Source organism: Agelaius phoeniceus, chromosome 13 (genome assembly GCF_051311805.1).
Source record: "Agelaius phoeniceus isolate bAgePho1 chromosome 13, bAgePho1.hap1, whole genome shotgun sequence".
In the NCBI taxonomy this organism is placed as follows: domain Eukaryota; kingdom Metazoa; phylum Chordata; class Aves; order Passeriformes; family Icteridae; genus Agelaius; species Agelaius phoeniceus.
This window is the reverse complement of record NC_135277.1, coordinates 2,621,857-2,644,850: the sequence shown is the minus strand read 5'-3', so window position 1 is coordinate 2,644,850 and position 22,994 is coordinate 2,621,857. Positions and strand designations below refer to the sequence as shown.

The 22,994-nt window shown below is 47.8% G+C and overlaps 1 protein-coding gene and 1 long non-coding RNA gene across 2 annotated transcripts in view; one reads left to right on the top strand and one right to left on the bottom strand.

Moving 5' to 3' along the window:
• Positions 1-6,013, top strand: part of LOC143695181 (uncharacterized) — a 28,073-nt gene extending 22,060 nt beyond the window's left edge. The window contains exon 3 of the long non-coding RNA XR_013184181.1: positions 5,929-6,013. This is a non-coding gene — a long non-coding RNA (uncharacterized LOC143695181). The remainder of the gene's footprint in view (positions 1-5,928) is intronic.
• Positions 2,922-22,994, bottom strand: part of IGDCC3 (immunoglobulin superfamily DCC subclass member 3) — a 101,144-nt gene continuing 81,071 nt past the window's right edge. The window contains exons 8-14 of the mRNA XM_054642357.2: positions 15,946-16,193; positions 15,230-15,394; positions 10,326-10,514; positions 9,952-10,056; positions 8,823-8,961; positions 8,398-8,605; positions 2,922-8,307 (exon numbers count right to left, since the gene is read on the bottom strand). Of these exons, the coding sequence (XP_054498332.2) occupies positions 8,143-8,307; positions 8,398-8,605; positions 8,823-8,961; positions 9,952-10,056; positions 10,326-10,514; positions 15,230-15,394; positions 15,946-16,193 (1,219 nt within the window). The 3' untranslated portion in view covers positions 2,922-8,142. The remainder of the gene's footprint in view (positions 8,308-8,397; positions 8,606-8,822; positions 8,962-9,951; positions 10,057-10,325; positions 10,515-15,229; positions 15,395-15,945; positions 16,194-22,994) is intronic.

The window sequence follows — 22,994 nt, the reverse complement described above, 5'->3', positions numbered from 1 at the left end:
TCCAACCCCCTGCCGCAGGCAGGGACACCTTCCACTAGACCAAAGACCTTCCACTGCTCCAAGCTGGCCTTGAACACTTCCAGGGTTGGAATATTCTTATGTTTTGTTCTGTACAACTAACACCAAGCAACGTGAACAAGGCTCCAGTGGGCGCATCACCAGTGCCACCAGTGGAGCACCAAACCCCATCATCGGTTCCTCCATATGATCCACGCATGTTCCTTAGCAAAGGTCTCCCAAGGTCCCTCCTTTGCCCTGGCTTTTATTCCTTATCCCTCTTAGCCCTTTTTCTTCTGGCCAGTAGACCACTCTCCACTGATAGACATCCCTTGAGAGCTGGCAGACACCATGGAGTTGTTGCAATGGGGATGGGAAAAAAATGAATGTAATTTGCACAAAAGGAGGACAGAACTCATCAGAATAAGTCCATAGGTGATGAGGAGGCATAGCCTTGTCTCCTGGCATGTGGGAGTTTATGGACCAGCTGGAGCCACAAATCCCAGCCTGGGGCTGCACTCTGGGTGGGGATCTTTTATCTTTTTTTAGGGAATTATCAGCAAATAGCCCCCATGATTTTCTGCGCCAGCATCTCTAAGGTCTCACTGTTAAGTTGCAATCACTGCAATGACAAGGTATTTGGGGCAGGAATGGGTATTTCCATGATTGTGGCCGAGGCATCGCTCGTCCCCCGCGGCGCTCGCTGAAGGTGACGGTAAAACGGAGTTCACAACCCGAGGAGCGATTGCCGGCTGTAATAGTGTGTCATGTATTAAGGGAGCATGTTTGAAACCACGTTATATTATTAAAATTCATGGGAGTGATTTATAGGGGTTTTTAAAAACAGCAGCTTGCCAATATAAATTGGCTTAGGAAAGTCAACTGTAATCCACCCAGGTCCAAATAATGACATTTCCTCCAATACATCCAAAAAGCTGAAAAGCAGAAAATAATATCCAGGCTCCAGAGATAAGGCGAGCACCCAAGGGAAAAAGGACTCTGAAATATTCATGCAGCCGTAGATTGGATGGTGGAAATGGCCATTCCCAACGGCTGCGTTTAGGGACTGATGAATTTAGTTACTGTACCTTTATATTTATCGCTCAATAAACAAGACAAGCTCCTTTACGAGGCCAAGCAAGACTAATTTAGCTATTTTAGCGCTAAGGAAATGGCTTTCTGGGCAAGGCGAGGGGTTGGTAATTTTGCATGAAATTAGGAGACTTTTAATTTAGCCAAGACAGCGAGCACTGGTGGGGTCTGAAGGTGCTGGGAATAACAGGGCTGGAGGTAAGATCTGAGGAATAAATCCCTCCTGGAGCAGTGGGGTTGGGGTGCTCACCCTGGATTTTGGGGAACCCCACACTGAGAGAGAGCAGACCCTTTCCAAGCCGCCTGCACCTGCTGATGAGGATGTTCCAGCTCTCGATTTTTAAGATGATATTTGGAGGCTTAGGCCATTGCTGTAAAGGTTTTACAGCAGCCGTGCTGGAATCAAGCATGCCTCTGTAAAAGTGTCAGCAAATGAAGCAGTGATGCCCGAGTGGTATTAATGCCAAAATGACCTTTCCGATAGTTAGGGCTTTATGGGATATTATAAATTCTCCTGTGTTGGCAGGGTTATAACTAGGACATTAGCAGTAACATCTCCAGTGAAATCTGAGGCAGGAACGCAGTGTTTGGAGTGAAAACCCCCAACTTAATTTTTTTTTAGCGTTTCTGTAGCTGAAGAGTTGATTTGAGACGTTTCCAGCAGAAATTTGAATGCATGTGGTCAAAAGGAGATTGCTTCTACTAAAGATGAGTTTTGAGCACTCAAGTAGGGTTTTTTTGAGGCCTCTTAATATTTCCAACAGCCCAAAATCAAAGTGATTTAAACGTATTGCTTCGGGTTTTTTATTTCCTTAGTTTCTAAGACTTCAGATTAATATTGTCAAACCTTTTTTTTATTGCCGTGAAGGCAGGGAAAGTCCTTTTTAATGAAAGCCACAAGCTCTATACAATACCTTGATTCTGCAGCTGCTATCTGCAGTACCAGATTTCACTGAACTTACATGAAAATCCCCCGAGTGAGCCCACTCTGATCTTTTTTTCACCTCTTGCGTTGCCACTGGGAAATAAAATCAGTTTTTATGCTGGTATTTATTATGAAGTATATATTTAGACAATCCATGCTGCAATTTAACTGTTCCAAGAGCTTTGGGGAGTTGTTTGAAGCAACTTTTCACTCACCTGCTTATTGAGTTGCTGGGCTCACTCTCGCTCCTTCATTCCCCACAGCCTCTACTTTGCCAGTCCTTTGGCATCGAGGGCAGCAGCAGCACACACAGGACAGGGGCAGGAGGGTGGCTCATGTTCACAGCCCATTTTGGGGCAAGGATGCATCTTAGAATCCCAGAATGGTTTGGATTGGAAGGGACCTTAATAATCATTCTGTTCCCACCTCCTGCCATGGGCAGGGACACCTTCCTCTATCCCAGGGTGCTCCAAGCCCCATCCAACCTGTCCTTGGATACTTCAGGGATGGGCCAGCCACAGCTTCTCTGGGCAATTGTGTCAGGGCCTCCCCACCCTCACCTAGCACTGCAGGCAATGGGAAAAGCAACTGCAGCAATAGCTGAGCAAGAGCCAAGATTAATTGGAAATTGATTTGCACTTCTAAGCACAGGTGTCACACTGTGACCCTAGAGGTCTCATCTCACCCAGCTCCCAAAGAGTCCCCAGAAGGACTCTGCTGATGGCTTGGCTGGAGTTTATGAGCAAAGCATCAAAATAAAAAACCCCTCAGCCCTTAAATGCTAAATTTTGGAAGCTGCTCTTTGAGAGGATCCAGATTCATCACCTCTGAAGTGGCGATGCCCCCAGTTGCCCTGAACAATACCCACACCACAGCCCTGCATATGAAAAGAAAAACTCCACACAGGCTCATTTATTCTAGTTTTATTTTCCTTGTACAAGTAGCCACAGGCTAAAATCTAAACAGAGCAAACTACAAAAAACCTGGGTTTTATTATTTTTTTTTAATACAGAGCTAACAATCGTGGGATCAGTGGGATTTCAATATCACGACAGTTCAAAGTAAGAAAGGTAGAAAATAAACAGTAGAAAAGTGCTTTGCAATTTGAGTTTTTAGTATTACTGCTAACAGTTGACTCCCAAAAAGGACTGGGACAAAGGTTTAGCATTGGTTTTATTATGACTTTCTTACAAACGTAAAGATATTGCAAGTTTAAATGATGGAAATAGGATCAAAGTACAAATCCCTCTTTGCTTTTTAAGTCTAGACCCTGATCCAAAGCCCCGTGAAATCAGACTTGTCCCCAACTTGCTGGGCTTTGCACCGGCCCCGTCCCTTCTTCCCACACGATGCCGAAGCCCAGGCTCTGCCTTTGGAGTAAGCCTGGAGCCATTTCCCTGATTCCCAGTGTTCCAGGGGTTTCAGTGCCATGGCCCTGTGCCAGCAGCGCTTTCACCTGGGGGTGCTGGTGCTTCTCCCCATCTCCCTGCCCGCAGCTCCAGCCCAGGCACCTTCCTTTTCCTTTCCCTTTTTTTAATTTGGCGGGTGAGGGAAATAAATGAGCCGGCATCAAGTTGCTCGATGGGATCTGTAACCTGCCTGCTCTGGCGCGCACAGGGACGGATAGATTTCCACACACTGTTTGCACAGATGAAGTGAGGAGCTCCCCCCCTTTGTTTTCATAAGCTTTTAATTTCCTTTTTTTTAAGCAATTTTCCCAGACTTAAGTGCTGTCAGAGGGGGCTCAGACACTGCACTGATCCCCCCTGAAATGCCATGGGATGGTTATCCCAGAGGAACACCCCTGCAGGCAGCAAAACTCTTCCCTTCACTATCCAGAGGCAACAACACTTCGTAGCTTCTCTCCTCTTATTGCCAATTTAAAACCTACAGTCCCTTGGTATAATTTTGGGTGGAAGCTTTAAAATTCCCAAACTGGTCCAGCACTTAAATGTATCAGCCCCTTTACAAAACGAGGAAGAAGAAAGATAATGATAGACAAATAAATACCTGAATCCAACAGTGTGAAAATACCCTGTCACAGCATAAAACTATTCCCTGTTCAACTAAAGACAATGTGGATACTATCCCTGAGGAAGCAGCCATCTCTGGTTAACTTGAGATCTCCAAGAATAGGTTGTGCCCATTATGGGTTACCAAAAATAAAAAAATTAAAAAAAAAAATCAGCTTTTGGATATTTATTCCTTCCTATAATTTCATCTCACCACAGCCAGAAAATAAGAGGGTTTTTGGGATCAGCTGAGAAAAGGCAACAGGTTGAATTAGTGTAATTATTTTAAAAATACTGTAGGATCAGATTCCTACCCCAAACACAGGCAGTTTCCAGCAGTATGCACTGGATCCAACACCTGCCCATCATCCAGTGGCTGTATCTCTGGGTAGAACTGATTCCTCCCATCAGGAAAAAGTTGGGGGAAAAAAAAGGAGTAAGAAACCTGGCAAGCTGTTCCTTAAATATTGTGGTGTGTAAAGGAGTGTGAAGGGAGTGCTGCCCTTGGCTGCAGGTGGGTGCTGATGGTGAAAGGCCCTGGGAACCACCCTGGGACTGTCTGGCTGCCTCAGCCTCTGGTCTGGGGACATCAAACAATGTCTTGACCCCTTTCCTGTGGCACAGCCCATCTGCCACACACAGGGACCTGGTGTCCCACATGCACCCAAATACAATGTGTCTACCCGAGTACAGCTTGTCTACTTGAGTACAACTGTGCCCTGAACACAGAATAAAATTCTATCAGTTTCCTTCAAAACCAGGGCAGCAGTTTGGATGAACAGGCTGTCCCCCATGCTAAAACCAAACACAAGCTCTTGTTTTAATTCTTTTTTCCTCCTCATTTCACAGATTAAGGGCCAGACATTCGCTAGGTGATGTTTTTCCAAGTTTTGGGTTGGGACAGTTTTGCCTCCAGCCCTGTTCAAGCACTGCAGTGCAGCGAGCGGGGCTGTTACGTGTTGCTTTTCCAGCTTAGTGGCAGCCAGAGGCACAAAGCCAATATGTAATTTTGAGTGGGTTTTTTTGCCCAGTTTGGTGGACTTAGATAATTTAGGGAAGACCATGGATCCTCATGGATCACCAGACTTCAGCCTCATCCCTTCAGGGACTGAGCTGCCACAACTGTCTGTGTTTGGTCCCAATGGTACGAATTGATAAGAGCAGAAAAGAAACACCAAAAAAGAGCTAAACATCTAAAAAATAGTCTTTAAAGATTTACATCCATCTTCAACCATCTCAAACCAACACAGAATCTGCATTGGTTTAAGCCACCATGTTTCTGCATAATTAAAAACAACAAAAGAAAAAACTCTATTCTTGACAAACTATTGTATTCCAACTAGTCAAATGGCACAGAATTTCCCTTTAATAAAAGGAAGTAGTGACAAATACTTGTTACTATTACAATATCACAATAATATGATATTAAATTAATAGCATGTTCACAGCTCCAGGAAGTCTGAGCTGAACACTACTCTAGGTTCTGTGTTCACTTTGGCAACGGTACTTATTCAATGTGAACGGCGGCGTTACACACATGAAAAAAACAATAAAAAGAAAAACTGGGCTGGAGTGGGAGCAGGATGGCAGGAGAGGATCGGGTTGTCTTTGATACGAGGTTATAACTTGAGCTGTTTGGTGTCTTCTCCTCCCTCCTGCCTTGCCCTAACCCCGGCATCCCCTGGCTGCTGTGGTGGGGTGGGCTGTGCCCTTGGTCTCACACAGCGCTGTCCCCCCACAGTCCCTCCCCAGGCTGTCTCCAGGTCCAGCCTCACAGGTGTGAGCAAGGATCGTCTGACAGCCCATTTAGCCTCTTTGGTGGGGTGGGGAAAGGCTGTTTGGGGGTGTTAAATGCCAAAATGTAACCCTTTGCATCTTTTCTGTTCTGCATGCTGTCTACAGGAGGACGAATTTTATTGGAAGAGGGCTAGGAACACCGAGCCTGAACAGCTCCTTGCTCTTGAGGTTGGTGCCATTACATCTTCTCTTGGGCCAAGCTGGATGAGGACAGAGTCCTGCTCCCAGGTAACCCTGCCCAGCACCAGGACTCAGCTCAGGGAAGAGGCATTTGCTCAGCCTCCTGGATACTGTACTATTTACACAGCCACTGGTTGCATCCCATTGCCAGCTGGGCAGGTGATGGGGGTGTTTTTGACACAAGGGACTCTCCCACTGGTACCATTTAAAAAAATACAATTCATACTTTTAAAAAACTTAAACTAATTTCCTTTCCTGATTCTGTTCACTGTCCTTGCAAATACAGCAACGTTTGATTTACCGCCACCTACACAAAGAGATCAAACCTTTGCATTTGCCTGGATTTAACCACCTCACACAGCAGGGAAAGGGCTGCCCTCTGTCACCAGCTGGCACCTGGTGTCCCCGTCCCCCGTGTGTGCCCCCGTCTCACCCATGGGCGATGCTGGTCACACACTGACTCACAAGGCTGCACCATGCCAGGACAACCCAACCTCCACAGTGTCAGGTTGGTGGTTGATCTCTGGAGGGGGCAAACCCTCTCTTTGGTGTCAGGAGCTCCTCTGCCCACCATGGGCATGGGGAAGGGGCAGCTCTGGCAGCCCCCAGCATCTTCCTTGCCTTGTCCCTTCCAAGGAGCTGAGCCTTTTTTGGCTCCACTCATCCTTTAGACGTTCTGTGTGTGGCTGGAATGGCGCTGGAGGAGCTGGGGGCAGCTCAGTAGCATCTCAAGTGCTCTACTGGGGAAGTGCTCTATTGGGGTTTCCCCATGGGTGCTCCTGATAGCAGGGTGGGCTTTGGGACAAGACAGTGATGTCCAGGTTCCCACCTCCCAAGGGTGTGTTGTGCTGCTTGTGCCAGCACATGCCATAGATCATCCTGCTGGGAATCAGCCTTGGGGAGCAGCACACTGATGTGGCAGGAGGGTGCTTAGCCCCAGCACTGGAATCTGAGTACCCCATCCCTTCAAACCTAGGATGGACCAGTGCCCAAATCAGCCCTGGAAGGCAGTGGTGCCAGGGAGCCACAGGGCATCACACTGCTTATCTGTGACAGCCCCAATAGTCTTTAAAGTAAAAAACCACAACGCAAATCTCCGCCACACAAAATCACACTGGAGCCCCCAAAAGTAAAGCTCATAACACCAGTGAAGCATCGTGCTTCATGTGGGGCTGGGTGGGAGAGGCAGGAATTGAGGGAGAGGGGAGGATACGTACACACACACGCACACACACACGAGTTTCTCTCACACTTGAGGTAGAACATTGCTTTCAAAGGTTTGGAAGTGCTTTACATGGGAACGACAACAAGGAAGCCACCAAGGTGGCGGGTACAGAGCGTGACTGCTGAGGTAGGACCATGCTTGTACTGACCAAGTGCTATGCTACTTGTTTGTTTGAACACGAAGGAAGACACAGGTATTTCTGCTTCCCAGAAGACATTCATTCCGGTTGAGGTAGGTTCTGAGTTCACTCGGGTTTTCTGTCCAAGTCTTTCAGTAGCCCTCAGGCATCCTTTGACACACACACACTCTTTTTTTTTTTTCCTTTTTTTTCATATTATTTAGAGTCAATCAGCAAAAAAAGTATCCTGAGAAATAGCAAAAGTGTACAAAATCATCAACTCCACGGAGAACAGCCTTCCTAGGCTCAATTTTTGGAGTCAAGTTAGAAGGATTTTTCCAAATCCAGTCTTCTGGAAATAAAAAATAGATCCAAAAAGTAGTCCTAAAGCTGCTGATCAGGAAAAAGTCTGGGATGCCAAGAGATGGGGGCTCCACTGTAACCCCAGTCTGTCAGAGACTGGAGAGTTTGCCAAACTCTGCCAAGGAGTCTGTTACATAGCAGCTGTGGGGAAAATCCATCGTGACCAGTCTCCAGACAGCCATCATCAGAAGAAACACATTGAGAGGCTCAAGAGAGGTCAGAAAGATAAACTTCACAGAGTTTCCAAAAGGCTGTATACATATATATATATATATATATTTATATATATATATAAAAATAAAGCAAAACAAAAAAATAACAATCAGACCGTAGAAATCTTCAATTGACCTGAGATTGACAACTCGTAAAGACATCACCAGCCGTGGGTTTGGTTTCTGGTAACTCCTACAAGAGGCTTTGAGTCTTGGCAGTTTTATCCTTCATTGGCAGAACTGTGGTTGGGAGCTGGAGCAGCAGGACTGCTGGCATGGGGGTTTTTTGGGAGGGGGTCTGGCTGCTCCTCAATGATGCTGAACTCATCCAGAGGGAGTGTGGAGATCTGGGTTTCATCGTGGGGGGCTGACAGGCTGTGAGCCGACTGGAGAGAGAGAGAAGGGGACAATGCAGTGACAGTGACAGTGACAGCTCACATGCACAGCCAGGTGTGCTCCCATGCTGATGCACTTACCGTTATTCCCTTCTCCTGCTGCTCCTGGGATGGGGATGCTGGGAATAACCTCTCCAGCTCATTCATATCCAGCTGCTTTCCGTTCAAGTCCCGGTCATCCCTGTCTCTCCGAGTGGCCCCATTCAGGACAAGGCCTGTGGCACTCCGCTGGCTCCGGGGGATCTGAGGGGTTGACAGCTGCTCCTGCACATTTTTGCACATCAGCAGCCTGAAAAAAAAAGAGATGGAGTCTTAGAGTGAGAGAGGTGGTTCATCTTCTGTCCTTCCCCCGGGCTGGCATCTGCCTTCTCCCTGTGCTACATTCCTTCATCCTTCAATCCATCCATTAAAATCCAACATTCCACTGGGGATGTAAGACTTAGGTGGGCACACTCACAGTATTGGGGACCACCACCCCGTGTGAGCAGTGGCACGAGCATCCCTACCTTCCTCGGTACCCAAACATAAGGAAGAGGATGCAGAATATGATGCACGTGACGCCGATGTGGATCCCGATGATGATGCCAGTCGTGGAAGTTTTATTGTTCTGCTCGTCCTTCATGCAGTCACAGGGAGGATTCAGCACTGCCAGGAAAAGGTGGATAGGTCAGTAGTGCTACTCTTCTATTGCTCCTCTGGCTTTTGGGGAGCCCAGAGCCAAAGTCAGAGCCTTGGGCAGTGCTGGGAGTTGTGTATGGGAAGAGGAGAACCACATGGGAAGCAGGGGTTCACTGCCTGCCTATGCACCTCCCTTGCTTCCAGCACCGCAGGAAGGGAGACACAGCAAGCTCAGGACTGGAACATCTGTAGTGAACCATCCCCATTAGCTGACACAATTAATGGAAAAAACCCACTCTGATGTTAATTTTTGCAATACCCCATGCTAAAGTGGGAGGTAAGAGGCAGGCACCACACCAGAGCAGGCTGAAACCTGATGGAATAGACAGATGCCAGTGAGATTAGTATTTACTCCAGCACAGACAGAAGAGTAATAACTATCTCTTGAAGATATTCCCACTGGAGGCTTAAAAGTCTTCCAAGAGCAGCAGGATGTTTTTTACACATAGATGAATATGAAAGGTGCAATCAGTTAAGAGATTCCCTCTAGAGGTTTCTCTTTTGCTGCCACGTAATACAGAGCTCAAACTCTGCAGCCATTTCCCTTTCCAAAGCCACGTGTCCTCCCTTTTGACCAGTGAGGGACAAAATATCCAGGAGAGCTCCAGGAGAGCAGAGATGCTCAGTGCACCATATCTCACCTGAGGATGGCATCTGGTACCTTATGCATGGGGGGTTGCTCATGTTCATAGCCTCACCTCTGTCTCAACCTTAGGGGGCAAACCTGCCATGTGCAAAACATTTGGTTTGTCTTCCCCCCATTGGTAAAAAAGCCATCCAGGTGCTCTTAGCCCTGCAGAGTTTTGCCTCAGCATTATTTGCGATGCTGAAAATAAATGAATGGCTGATTGTGAGGCGAGGGTAATGCCACAGGGGGCACGCAGGATGCGTTTGGCCTCACCACCTTCCTGCAGAGCTGTTTCCCAAACCAGCAGCGAGACCCAGGTCCCATCTCACCTGTCCTCTCCACAGTCTCCCTCAGGGACACGAAGCGGACAGTGGAGTTTCCGTCCCCGTGCTGGTTGTAGGCGAGGAGCTTGACTTCGTACACCACCGATGCATCTGCCCAGGGGGACACAAGAGGGACAGTTCAGGTGTAACTATGAGCCTTATCTCCCCCAGTGATGCTTATCTGGGAAAAGAACATCTTACCAAATACACACAAGATGCTGCAAACAAGTACCTGGTGCTGGGAATGCACCCACAAAACCTGGGGGACAGCTGTGTATCCCATCCCATTTAGGGATTGGGATACACATTTGCAGGAGCTCTCTCCTGCAAATCACAACAGGGTGGGGAGGGGACATGGATCAAGGTGCCACCATACTCACCCAGGTGGGTAATGTTGTAGGCTGTGATGTTGCTGGCCAGGAGCACTGGACCCGTGTACTGGGAGAGGTGGACTTTGCGGTAATACAGCTTGAAGCCTTCGTGTTGGCCCAGTTTGATGGAGGGCTCCCATGTTGCCTGCACGGTGGTGCTGTTAATGACTTTAATAAAGAGGGATGGCATAGCTGGGACTGAAACAAAGAGAGAAAGACAGAGGGTTGCAAGTGCTTTTTCAGTCTGCGTGATGAGAAATTCCCCAGCAGCCTTTCCCTGCAGTCACTGCACCAAAGAATGTGCCAGCTGAGACTGAGAAAAATCTGAGCAGACCAGAATCTGGTTTAACAGCTTTGAACTTCTTCAGGGAGCTGCAGGAGTTTGCAAGGGCTCCCTCTGCTAAGATCAGCAAGCAGAAACTACTTTTACACTTCGGTTGCAACATGATGCTCAGTCTGGCCAGGTCAGGGCAGGAATGCAGTGACTTTGGCAATACATTCTCAAATTCCAATTTTTTGCCCTCACCCTGAGGCACAAACCTTTCAGAGTGATCAATGCCCCTGGCAGGAAGGAACCAGAAGGGATGGAGCTGGAGACATCCGTCTTAAAAGTGTTCTAGGTACCTGCACTGGCATGCAGGGGGCTTGCTCTCCCCATCACCTTTAGGAGGGAGATTTGTGACTGTGCTGGGGACTCAGGAGAGAACCAGAGCATCTTCATCAACAGCCCCAAACAGCTGAGCAGCCTGAGATCCCTGCACAGCTGGGGCTGGCTTGTTTTGGGAGGCAGGCACTTACCTGGCCTGAGGGGCACAGAGGGGGTTAGCTGGGAAGATGTCCCTGCTGCTGTCTCAAAGTCCCCCAGGAACATGCTCCAGTCAATGCCCCAAAACCCTGCCCTTATTCTCGGGGTGTGCTGCAGAGTGGGTCAGACCATTCCCTCTCCAGATCCCCAGAAAGCTGCCTGGCCCCATCCTGCCCCATGGGTCTTGCTTGAGAGGCAGAGAGCTGCAAATTAAAGCCAATTTTCTTGCGACACCTGGGTTTTCCAAAGCTGCCTCTGCCCCAAGCCCAGCTGCTGGGCAGCAGTGGGGCACACAGTCCATGTTTTCCCCTCCCTCCCTTTCTCTACACTGATCACACCAATACCAGATGTGTCTCAGCAGGACATTTCACTGCTGATTTTTTTCTCATTTCCACAAAACACCCCCAGGCTAAACTCTCCCATCAGTTCCCCAACCTTTGGCACCATCCAGAAGGTGCAAAGCATGAGGTGCTACAGGCTCTGCCCTGCCCAGGGCTCTGCTCCAGCACCGGCACCAGGAGGGAGAAAAGTTTTTGGGCACCAAGCTCAGCTCACCCCACAGCAAAATCATCCAGCAGAACAGCTCTACTTCTCCAGCAGCCCCCAGGCTTTGAGGTACAGCTATTTTTCCAATCCCACATGATTACAAGCTCAGCAGTTCCCACATACAAGGCTTGCTGGGCTTGCACTGGACCAAAGCTGCTTTCTGGCTTTTTTCTCCCCAAAGGGTCTCTAAGGATGAGCTGTGCAAACTCGGCCTTTGGCACAGAGTTCAGCACAACCATTAGTGAGCAATGGGGAAAAGCAGATGAAACGTGGCCATGTCAGTCTAAGACTGATGAGAGCTAAAAAGGGCATTTCCTCAATTTAACAGTAAAACTGCACAGCACAACCATTTGCCTTTTCCTGGGTACTGAGAGCTCAAGCTTTCCCATGAGGAGATTTAGAGGAAGGATGGATGCCTCTCCAGCTGAGCAGGAGGGTCTGGGCAATCCTGTCTCTTCCCAAAGTGATGTCCTCCTTCAGGCTGCAGGGGCTTTGCTTGATGTCCTCTGAGTAAGCCCATGGAGATGAACAAGTCCCTGCTGACTGCCACACATCTCCACGTGGATTCAAGAGGAAAGACCCAGTGTTCTGGGTCACATAAATGAGATCTCATCCTGCTTGAGTGCTGCCAATGTGAAAAAAATGGGCTGAAGTATTCCTTCTTGATAGGATTTATTCTGATGTGCATTTCATTGCTGGGAAAGCTGAATTTAACAATTCCTGGGTGCAAAACACAGAGTAAATTCTATTTATATCAGAATGTGCCATTCCTCCCAAGGCTGTGTGTTTTTCCAATCCAATTAAATACTCCTTTTTTCTTATTCTCCCAATTCCCTTCAGGGCAAAAATCCCCGCTCTGAGAAGTTGGACCCTTGCTTAAAGCATCACTTTTCCAGCCACGGGTGAAAACACCACAGAAAGGGAAATTATCACATTATCCCATGGACAAAGAAACACTGATGTGGGCCATCCTGATTTGTGAAGAGTTGGCTTTATTTTATGGTTGCAGAGCCTTACATTTAATAAAAACCACAAGAATATCTCTCCTTCAAAATATGGAATATAATGTATTTATTCAAACTTTGAGTATATATATATATATATATAGATGTATAATACTGATTATAGGTATAGGCACTCGCAGAATGCACGTGCTGTTTATAATGTGATTACACAAATAAGTGTATACAATGGAATATATCTGTCTGTGTGTAAATATATGTACACACACCAGCAGATAGGTGCTTCACAGAAGTAGATATTAGACATAATATGGAGCTAATATAAGTGAGGCATCTCCCTCATGCTAAGGGCTGGGAAACTTGTTTTCCTCTTCCGTGCTGTTTGGAATTTTCCCCAGGTCATTTCAACTTTCTTCTTGAAGGCGTCTTTAGCCGAAGATGACTAAAGGAACAGTCTTCATCCTAGAGAAATGTCAAAAAGTCCTGGAGAAAACCCTAAAAAGCATTAAAAGACAAGAACAAGGAGTGTGTGCTGCTTAATGAAGCAGAGAGCGTTTGAGATTTAAAATACCATGGCATTTGTGAAACGGCATAAAGGAGAACGACAGGGAGGAGGCAGAAGGGCCTTCCCAGAGAGTGAGGTTTATGGAGGAGGACAAGGTTCACTTGAGTCCCTTCTCTTCCCTTCTACTTTCCATCCAAAATCAGCACTGGCACAAGGGAAGGAGCACTGTGTCTCTAGAAAGCATCAGAGGTTTCAGCCAAGCGCCCTCTCAGCATACTGCCAGCCCTGAGAAGCTGATGGCCCCAAGCCAAAAGTAACCCTGTTCCTCTGTTTTCTGTAGAGTATTTCATATTCCTGCTCCAAACAACACCAGCATAACATGGTCACTCAGACCAGTCTCCAGCTGGTAGCATCTCTGCTGCCATGGCTCCACTGAGCTGTCCCTGGCTGCTGGATATGGCATCTTGGAAAATCCATCCTTTTCTGAAGCTGTTAGCACAGATCCAGGGGCTTCCCGAGCTCAGGAGAACTCAGCTCTCCTGTGCATGTTGGGAGGGCACAGGGTAAAATGGCTTGGCCATGAGAAGAGACAAATCTGCAGTGAAACCTGAATTTGGTGACAAAAGCCACTGGACCCTGGCTCTCTGAGCCACTCTCTCCTCTGTGAGCAAAAGGCAACAGGCACCCGAGTGAAGAAAACTGAACAAATGAAGCCAGAGCTGGGACTTGTAAATATCTCTTTGCCTTCCTACAAGGCAAACATAGGCTGGGGTTGAGTGATCTGAACCAAGCCAGCTTGTCTGTCCAGGACAGGGAGCTAATTCCTGAGGCTTTGTTATACAGGACAAGCCGTTTTAAAAGGATAGCAGGACAGAGATACCTTAAAACTTCAGAGAACCAGGAAATTTATGATCCCATTACCAGATACCTAACTATTCCTGTCATGATTGAAGGTAATAATGACAAAAAGTCCTCTCTTACTTGACCTGGACTTCTGCAGAGTCACCAAGCTCTGTAGAGCATGGCTGGCTCGTAGCTCCTGGGGCTGAACTTGGAGCATCGGGTCAGGGAGTTTCAAGCTTTGCCTCAGCCCATCCTTGTGCCTCTAAATTGTGAAGAAAAACAAACTCCAAGGGTGACTGATTCCCTGTAGAATATCAAGGAAAATAAACTTGCAGAGCAACAACCCAGCAGGCAAGGATTTACTGGTGTTTTTTGCTTAAATTCTATAATGAATATCTGCAAGGGCTGAGAACAGAATGAGAACTGGATCCCCCACCTGGAAGTCAACACACTTCCATTTGATCCTAAACAGCATCCTCACACCAAGGCCCTCTCTGCTGGAAATTCATAATTACTGAATGTTCATAAGAATGATTCCTAGGAAATTAGTCTCCATATCTGAGACAAGCCAGGATTCAGAAACAGATGAGTCTCTAGGAAAACATTCTTCCAGGTCTGACCAACATATCACACTGGGACTATGGTTTCTACCTGGTACCTATGTGCAAGGATTCTATATTAAAACACCCACTGTCTTAATGGGGAAGCTAACTGGTGGCCAAGTCAGGGAAAAAAAAGCCTTAGAGATCACCCTAACTTCCCACGGAAACAGAAAGCTGCTCCAGGGCACGGATTTGTAGGTCAGGACAGCTCAGCTCTAGTGTGATTTGCCCTGGATAGAGCAGAAATAATAAAATCTTTGAAAGTGTGGCACTTATCAAGTAAGAGCTGTGAGTACCAGAGCTGCTGGAAGATGATGAGATGCTGCTTGAGCAGGAAGTCTGCATTTAGCAAAGAGTTTAGGAACAGCCCAGAGCAGCTGCAATGCACGAGGCCAGGCAGGTTTGCACTCACCCCCTGCTACAACATCAGCTGGGAGATGTGATGCTGTGTTTAATCAGTCAACCCCCCTGCAAGGATACAAGTGAGTTTTACACAATATCCCAGAGTAGGAGGAGCAGCAGGAACAAGGAGCAGCAACACCACAGGCTACAGTGGCACAGCGCTGTGGGGCGGTGTCGGGGTGAGCGGCGCTGCTGCTACGCACAGCGGGCGTGGGCATCTGAGGGTCCCTGCGCAAAGCGTGCCTTACCTTCCCCCAGCGTGCTCACCACCGTGACTTCTGAGGCTTTGCTGGCACCCCGTGAGGTGTAAGCCTTTATGTAAAAGCTGTAGCTGGTCGAGGGCTCCAGATCAGTCACTAGCTGCTGGAAGGTGCTCTTGCTAACAGCCTCCTGGTACTCCATCTCTACGGGATCTGAAATGCAAAGGGAGAGAGAACTGAGTGGTGTTAGGCTTTGTAAAAAGTAAAGAGAATAAATGTTTCAAGCAGTTTGGTCCCTCGGGTGAATATGTACCTGCTCACACACATTTCTGCTTATATTTCAAGGCCATTGAAGTTGGTAATGTTGGGCTTTGAGCAGCCTGGTCTAGTGGAAGACGTTCCTGTCTGTGGCAGGGGTTGGAACTGGATGATCCTAAGGCCCCTTCCAACCCAAACCATTCTATGATTCTCTGATTCTGTGATCTCTGCATGCTTTGCCAGAGACCTACATGGGCAGCAAGATTTGACTGTGCAGCTTCATCCTCCCCACCCTTTTGATAATTACAATAGTGTATGTAGTATTTGCAGGTATTTACAGTGTATTTACAGCCCCATCTCTACCCTTCAGAGTTGAGGGTAGGTGAGGGAGGTGAGGGAAAACACTGATGGCAGCATGGACCACTACAGTGCAGACCTAGTTTGGGCCGTGATGCTGAATTACGGGAAGGCCAAGGGTGCTCTGGGCAGTGGGTGTAGCACCGTACCTGCAGCTTTCCGGATGTGCAGCACGTAGCCAATGATCTCCTTGGTGTTCTGCAGGGGCTTTTCCCAGGACACCTGGATGGTGGTTGCAGAGACAGTCTCTGCCCTCACGCTCTGAGGAGGGCTGGGCAGCCCATCAGCCCACAGCACGGTGAGGCGGGCGCTGGCCTGCGTGGAGCCCGCGCTGTTCTCGGCCAGGCACTGGTAGATGGCTTCATCCGCCTGGTTGATCCCATAGATGGAGAGAGTGCTGTGTGGGGACATGAGAGGGACAAGCGTCACACTGACTGCCATGGTCCCCGTGCTCGCTCCCATGGCAGGCATCCCACAGGCTCTCTTTCCACAGAAAGCTTTCAGGAAGCTATGGGCTGGTGCTTTTGGGGAAGGAGAAGTCCAGGAGGTGGATGTGTCATTCCCTGTGACTGGGCAGATTATCTGTCTTGACTGCAGATACTGTGGTTCAAGTATAGCCAGATGTGGACACAGAGTGGGACAGGGAGCAGCAGGATCTAAAGGTGTGGGTTCAGGAAGAGCCCAGCCACACCACAGAGCCAACTCTGTGGCAAGTGCATCCACACAGCCAAAACAGCTTTAACTGGCTTATCTCCAGTACACACCAGTGAGACCCATCCAGGCACCACACATGGTTGCTAAGCCAAGTCCAATCAAACACAGCCAGAAAGCCCTCTGGTGATGCTCTAATTGCATTATAGCACATTAGAGCTGTCTAAGGGTAACACTGGGATTAGCTGATTTATCCAGCAGGGTTATAGCCTCAGCTGCCTCTTCTGCACTTCCAGAAACACCATCACCATCAGCCAAAAGTCAAAGCTTATGAGCAAGTCACAGCTTTTGTCTGCAGAACCTCTGTGTGTATTTTTGATGCTTGTGCATCAAAGCTTGCTGCCTTCCAGGGAAACAAACAGAGCAGGTCTTCCAGCCTGCTCTTTGGGGCTTCCATATCAGGTTTAGATGGTGTTTTCACCATCCAAGAAAGGACAGGCACTGACTACCCTGGAAAACATCCCTAAAGCAGGGGGAAAAGCCAGCCATGTACCAGCCTCCCAAATGAGCATATTCCTGAGCATGGTGCCCATCTCTGCACAAGGACAGCCAGAGTCTCTGTACATGTGGCCACATGAACTGGAGGCCATTTCTGCAGTGCAGGACCCTCCAGCAATGGCTGTGGACAACTGGAGCAAGTTCAGGGCCAGCTCAAAAGTTGCACCACCCAATACCTTTAAAACAACACCAGTGAATACTGACTCAGAAATAATTGTGTGCCACATAAGCTCTGTCTTGCTATTTGAACAGGTAAAGCAGCTTTTCTCAATAACATCTGCTCACAAACAGGGACCCATCAGTGAAAGCTCCACTCCAAGCCAAGCCAGGAACAACATGATTCAGGATGTGAATCCATCAGACACAAGGCCTCCTAAATAAATAAATAAATAAATACCAAGTGTATCTCCCTTCTAACGCATGGCATGGTCACTGTCACCACTGGGTACAGCTCTGGGCTGGAGCTGGAAAGGCAGATTTAACACTGGAGATGTTTTTTTACCCAACTCTGAGGCAGCAGCTCAGGTTATGGTAAAATCTGCCTACAATGCCTTTGGTCCTGGGAGGGTGTTCTCACACGCAGGACATCCTTGTAAAAACTTCAGAAGCTCACATGAGCTTTTTCTTACTTTTCTATAAGAAATGACCCAATCCTAATGAAATCCACATCCACTACTTGCTTCTAAGGAGAAACAAATTACTTTCTTCTCCTGCAATGAATTCTAGGTGGACCTGGAACTTGACTGCACATGAGTAAATCCCAAGCATCCCTGCTGATGCAGGGGGCATTTCAAGGCTTTTTGGGAATCACAATCAAAGCTGCCTTTTATGTAAATGAAAAACTGAACATTGGAAGTGGAAATGATAAATAACCTGCCACTGCCTGCCTGTATGTCAGAACAAATGCTTCTTCTAATTGCAGCAAAATATTGGTCTTCAAATATTAAAATTTATTATTGCTGTTGATTTAACATTCCTGTTTCTGCCTTGCAAATTATCGGGGGCCATGGTGAGTGAGCAAATGTTTAACAGTCATCTATTTATGTCCTGTGCCTTTGTTTCCTTGGAAACATTGTAAATGGAATATCAAATGTGATGGTTTCAGCTGATATGGTGATTTTCGAGAATCAGCCCTAAGCTCCTCTCATAGCCACGGGCTCAACGTATCTGATTAAATGGAAGGAGAAAGGCAGAGCTGGGAGAGGGCGCGGGGAGGAAGGACCCGATGTGTGGCTCAGCTGTGTCAACAAGGGCTGACTCCTGTGAGGACAGATGGCAGAAGGCAGAATTACGCCATCCCAGAGCTGCACTCCCAGCCCTGCACAAAGCAGATGTGTGGAAGGAGCAGCACCACTTCCTTCTGCCCCGTCAATGCAGGGATTATTTCCATGTGGCTGCTGTGCATCTGGGCACCCAGAGCAGCCAGGCTGGGCTGCCACACAGGCCAAGAGCAGCCTTAAGCTTCCCAAGCACAAAGCAGATCTGGACCAAGGAGTATTTAGGCTCCACTGCCTCTGGGTGCATTTACTTGCTTTGCTTAGAGAGAGGAATATGTGGAGGGAGGAAGGAAGAGGGGAACTAGGCTGAAAAGCAGTGCAAGGAGCCTGATGGCAGTGCTGTGATTCTGGGGCCAAAGACTTCTCTCTCCTGGGAGGATTTGGGGGTGAGCAAAGCTCCTCACGTAGGACACAGATGATGTGAAGGATGCCAGTGGTCCTGGAAGGATGGCACTTGGCCACTGGGACCTGGAGCTGAGCAGAGTCTCTGTCATGCACAGTCAAGTCAAAAGAAATAAATGCAGTATTTTCTGGGAAGTTGGCATGGCACATAGCTGGAAATTTGCTTCAGGCTTCAGAAAGTTCATTTTCATTGAGATTTCCTTGGCTGTGTTTGGATGTGTTGTGCAATGAGAGCCTTGGCCATCCATTACCTAGAGCTCACATCACCTAGAATGATACACAGGTAACAGGGCACTAAAACAGCTGGATTTTTGGCTGTGAGAGCATGGACAAACTGGTGAACAGAATGCCCAGCATCTAAACACCAGCTCCATGAGAATCGCCTCCCAGCATGTGGAGGATGCAGTGCAGCAGGGCCAGTGTTCAGTCCAGGTTTTGCTGCTTTTTGTTTTGTTTTTTTTTTTTTTTTTTTAAGAAAGCTCTAACAAAAGGAAGATCTGTAGTTGCTGTGTGAGAAGGCGCAGAGCGTCTCTGTGCATCAACCATCTGAAATATGCAGTGTCCTTTTATTTCTTCCCGTCAACACGAAAAAAATCTGTCACTTTGGGACATCTGCTGCTGGAAAACTTTCCCGCGAGTGCCAGACTGGCAGCGCCGCGAGCACGTCAGACGAGGCGAGATGCCAGAAGGCTTTCTGCTGGTCACCAGAGCCGCTCGGCGAGCCGAGGGCTCCATCACATCCCCACACAATGCCCTGACAGGCATTGATGGAAGTGGGGAGAGGAGCTGCTGCAGATTCACACCCGGCTGAGCTGAAACGAGAGGCCTCCGCTGCTCGAAAGCCGCAGTATTCCCAAGCTGTCTCCCCAGTTCATAGGCAATCAGGATGACTGATCTGGCTTGGGTCAGGGGTCCAGGCCGGTGACCGGAGATCGGCTTTCCAAAGGCTCCTCTGAAAAAGTCTGCGAACTGAAGGAAGGCTCTTCATCGATTCAGGAGCACAAAGAAGAGGGGCCCATCTGGGAGGGCATCAGCCCGCGCGCGCACAGGCGCACAAAGGAGGGAGTGTGATGAAATTAATGCAGAGAGCAGGCTGTGGCTAGCAGGGACAGCATTCTGAGTGCCAGCAGATACAGAAAGCCACTAGTGCCACATTCAGATGCCCCATCCCTGCTTTGGCTCTGTTTGTCATGACCTGTGCTGTGCTGTGCTGCACTGAATGATCTGTTCCTGGGCTGCTGGCCTGTGCCACACTGGGAAGGAGCCTTTGCCCCCCCAGCTTTGCAGAAATGCCCTGTATTCTGAAGGTTGCCTCATACAGGCTGAAATTAAGGTGCAAAGCTTGAAAGTGACACTCAGCAACCCAGAGGACACTGCGTATCATTCCCAGCCCTCTATATGCATATTGGTACACCTCCAGAAATTAAATATCATACAGAACATCCTAGGTTGGGTCAAATTGGGTTGAGTTATGCAGAAGAACTCATTTCTATTTTGCAGGTACTGCAGCCCACTGGCCAGGATCCCAACCCAATCTTGTGATTTCAGACTCATCCAAGAACAGCTTCTGGAAGGCTGTTGCTGGTCCCAGCCACTCAGTCTGTTTAAATGAGCCACAGGGTACAAACACAGACTTAACTGAATCCTGCCCCAGGAAGCAAAGAAGCCTTTACATCTTGAGAACCATGGGGAAGCACAAAATATCTCAGAAAAAGCTACTGGAAGGGAAGGCAGAGCCTGTATTGGTAGGACTGCAAATGCAGACATCTGTGAGAGCTCTCTGCTGCTAAACTGAAAGTCCCCCAAACTTTTCCCAAGCAAGCAGCACAGATACTGGAGCAGAAAAAGACCCAGCCTTATTTAGAGGAGACTAATTTTAGGCTACACCACTATGGGCTCAGTCCTGCCTCAAAGCCTCCTGTGTAAGGACCATTCTCTGCTGATGGATTTGGCTGTGTGCAACAGTTGGAACAAACACTTAAACTCCTGACTCGATGCACTTCAAGAGCAGCTCATCGGAGCAGCACACAGAGAAATTACACAGACAACTTGGTAGCAAAATAATCGCAGCCACATGAGAAAGAGAGACTGATGCCTGTTGCTGTTGGCTGATCCGGGGCTGCTGCAGGTCCTTTTTGTGGGATATGGCTGTGTGATCCCAGCACAGGATCCCTGCTTGGTGCAAGGATCATGCTGATTCCCCACTGCTTAGAGGCTTTGTGCATTCGTGCAGCCATCCTCCTTGCAAAGGCCATTTCCATGTGACTTCCAAAGTCAAACCCATAAATTATGTTTAAATCAGGAGCAGTGGGTTCACATCCCCATCCTCCACATACTTATTTGTCATGCTTCTGGGAATGAAATATGGTTTGCTATAGAGCACTCTCCCCTCAATCACAACCATCTTCAAACTCACGGCATAAGGAACTGCAGGCTTGCCTGTCCTCCCTTATGTGGTCCAAAACCATACAAATTGAAGTGTTTGTAGGGAGTGTGCACCATAAAGAGATGTACAAACCCATCTGCACCTTTCCACACCCAGCTAATGTAGGGTTTACAGAAAAAAGCCACCTTTTGAATGACAGGCTCTGGTTTCTCTGGGTTTGGTACCAGAGGGGCTGTCAGGTCCAGGAGCTTGAACATTCATGGGCCTGGAAGTGAGACATTTCCAGAGCACTAAACCAAGTGCAAACCAGTGAGGAAGAATTTACAAAGGTCACCAAGCAGAGCGAATGCCACCTGAGCCCAAATTCTAACAAAGCCTTTTTCCGGTGGAACAAACAAAGTCCCTTAATTACAATTTGTAAATATAATCTTCTTGGAAAATCAATATTTAGAGAGCCTACCTTCTCTGAAGATGTTGGCCTTTGTTCCTTGCTATTATGGCAATATAAACCCCATAGTGTGATACACTTCCAGGCTGAAAATTACCCCCCTGAACCTGATTGGGTCAAAGGAAGAAAAGCAATAAACCTTTCACAGTGGTAATTTGGGGGCTATTTCATGCTTCCTTGTAAATTTTGAAGTAATAACCTAGAAACATAATTTTACACAAACACATGTGTAAATTCATTTTACACAAGCCCAACTTGGCCAGTAACCACACCTGCCTTCTGCAGCAGTGCTCCACTTCTGGGATGGGCTGGTGATGCCGGGTAGGAATTTTGCTAGAACTTCCTTTTATACCTCGCAGGCATTTGGATCATGATCTATCAGAATCACTCCAGGAGCAACATGGGCATCTCTGATCAGCATAGAGGGACAGACTGCCACTGCTGGACACAGGGATGGCTCCACCAAAGGCCAAAAGGCTCCATCAGCTTCTCCTCGGAGAGCTTGGCTCAGCACAGCATCACCCTGACAGCAATCGGCTGCATCCCCAGCCCAGGGGCTGCATGGCAAGGCAGCCCCATCATCAGCTCCTTCAGTCATTTTTATTCACAGCTTTTAATGGAAAAGCCCACAATTCCCTATGCCTGAGCCTTCATGCATTTTTCATTAACAATTATCCGCTATCCCAGAACTGCTTTTGATTTTTTGCTAATCATCGATTGGCTATTTTGTTCCCACACAGCTGGCATTTTCAAAACATAACAACCACCTCTGGAGAGGGCACAGCAGAAGGCTGATCTTTAATGCTAATGTGCCCAGAAACCGTCAACACATCAGGTGATGGGATTTCACATCTGAGGGACCACGAGGGATGAGATATTTATTGGATGCAGCCCGTGAGGCTGATTTTACTGTGCTGAAAGCCTGGAAGTTGCTTAGCAAGTGAATGTCTGATGTTGTACCAGCAGTCACATCCAATCTCCAGTGAATCCAGCCCTGAAGCTGCAGCCCAGCAATGAAGGGGTTTTGGAGTCCTCTCCCCTTGTAGGGTATGCTCTCCTTGGATTTGCAGTTACTGCATATGAGTGACAGTGTGGAGTGGGGTGAGGCAGATGCAAAAGGGCCCTTCACAACTTTGGGAAGCAACAGATCCATTGCCTGTGGGTTTGTGCTGCTGCCCACAGGGCCTCAAGCTTGCAGGAATAGAGCAGTATCTCAAACACACCATCTTCTGCAAGTCTGAACCTTGCTTTTGGCTGTGTTAGTTTACAAAAACGAAGTTGCTCCCAGTGACACATTTTGCAATCAATTAGCACATGATATGTTTTGGGATGATTTACTACTTTTTTTCCTAAAAATCCCTTAGGGGGACATTTAGACCTCTATGACAATATTAAGCAGAGTTTTAATCCAAATGAATTTTCTAGGAAACCATGTAATCTAATTAAAAAGCTCATGTTGTAGTTTAGTAGCTTTGT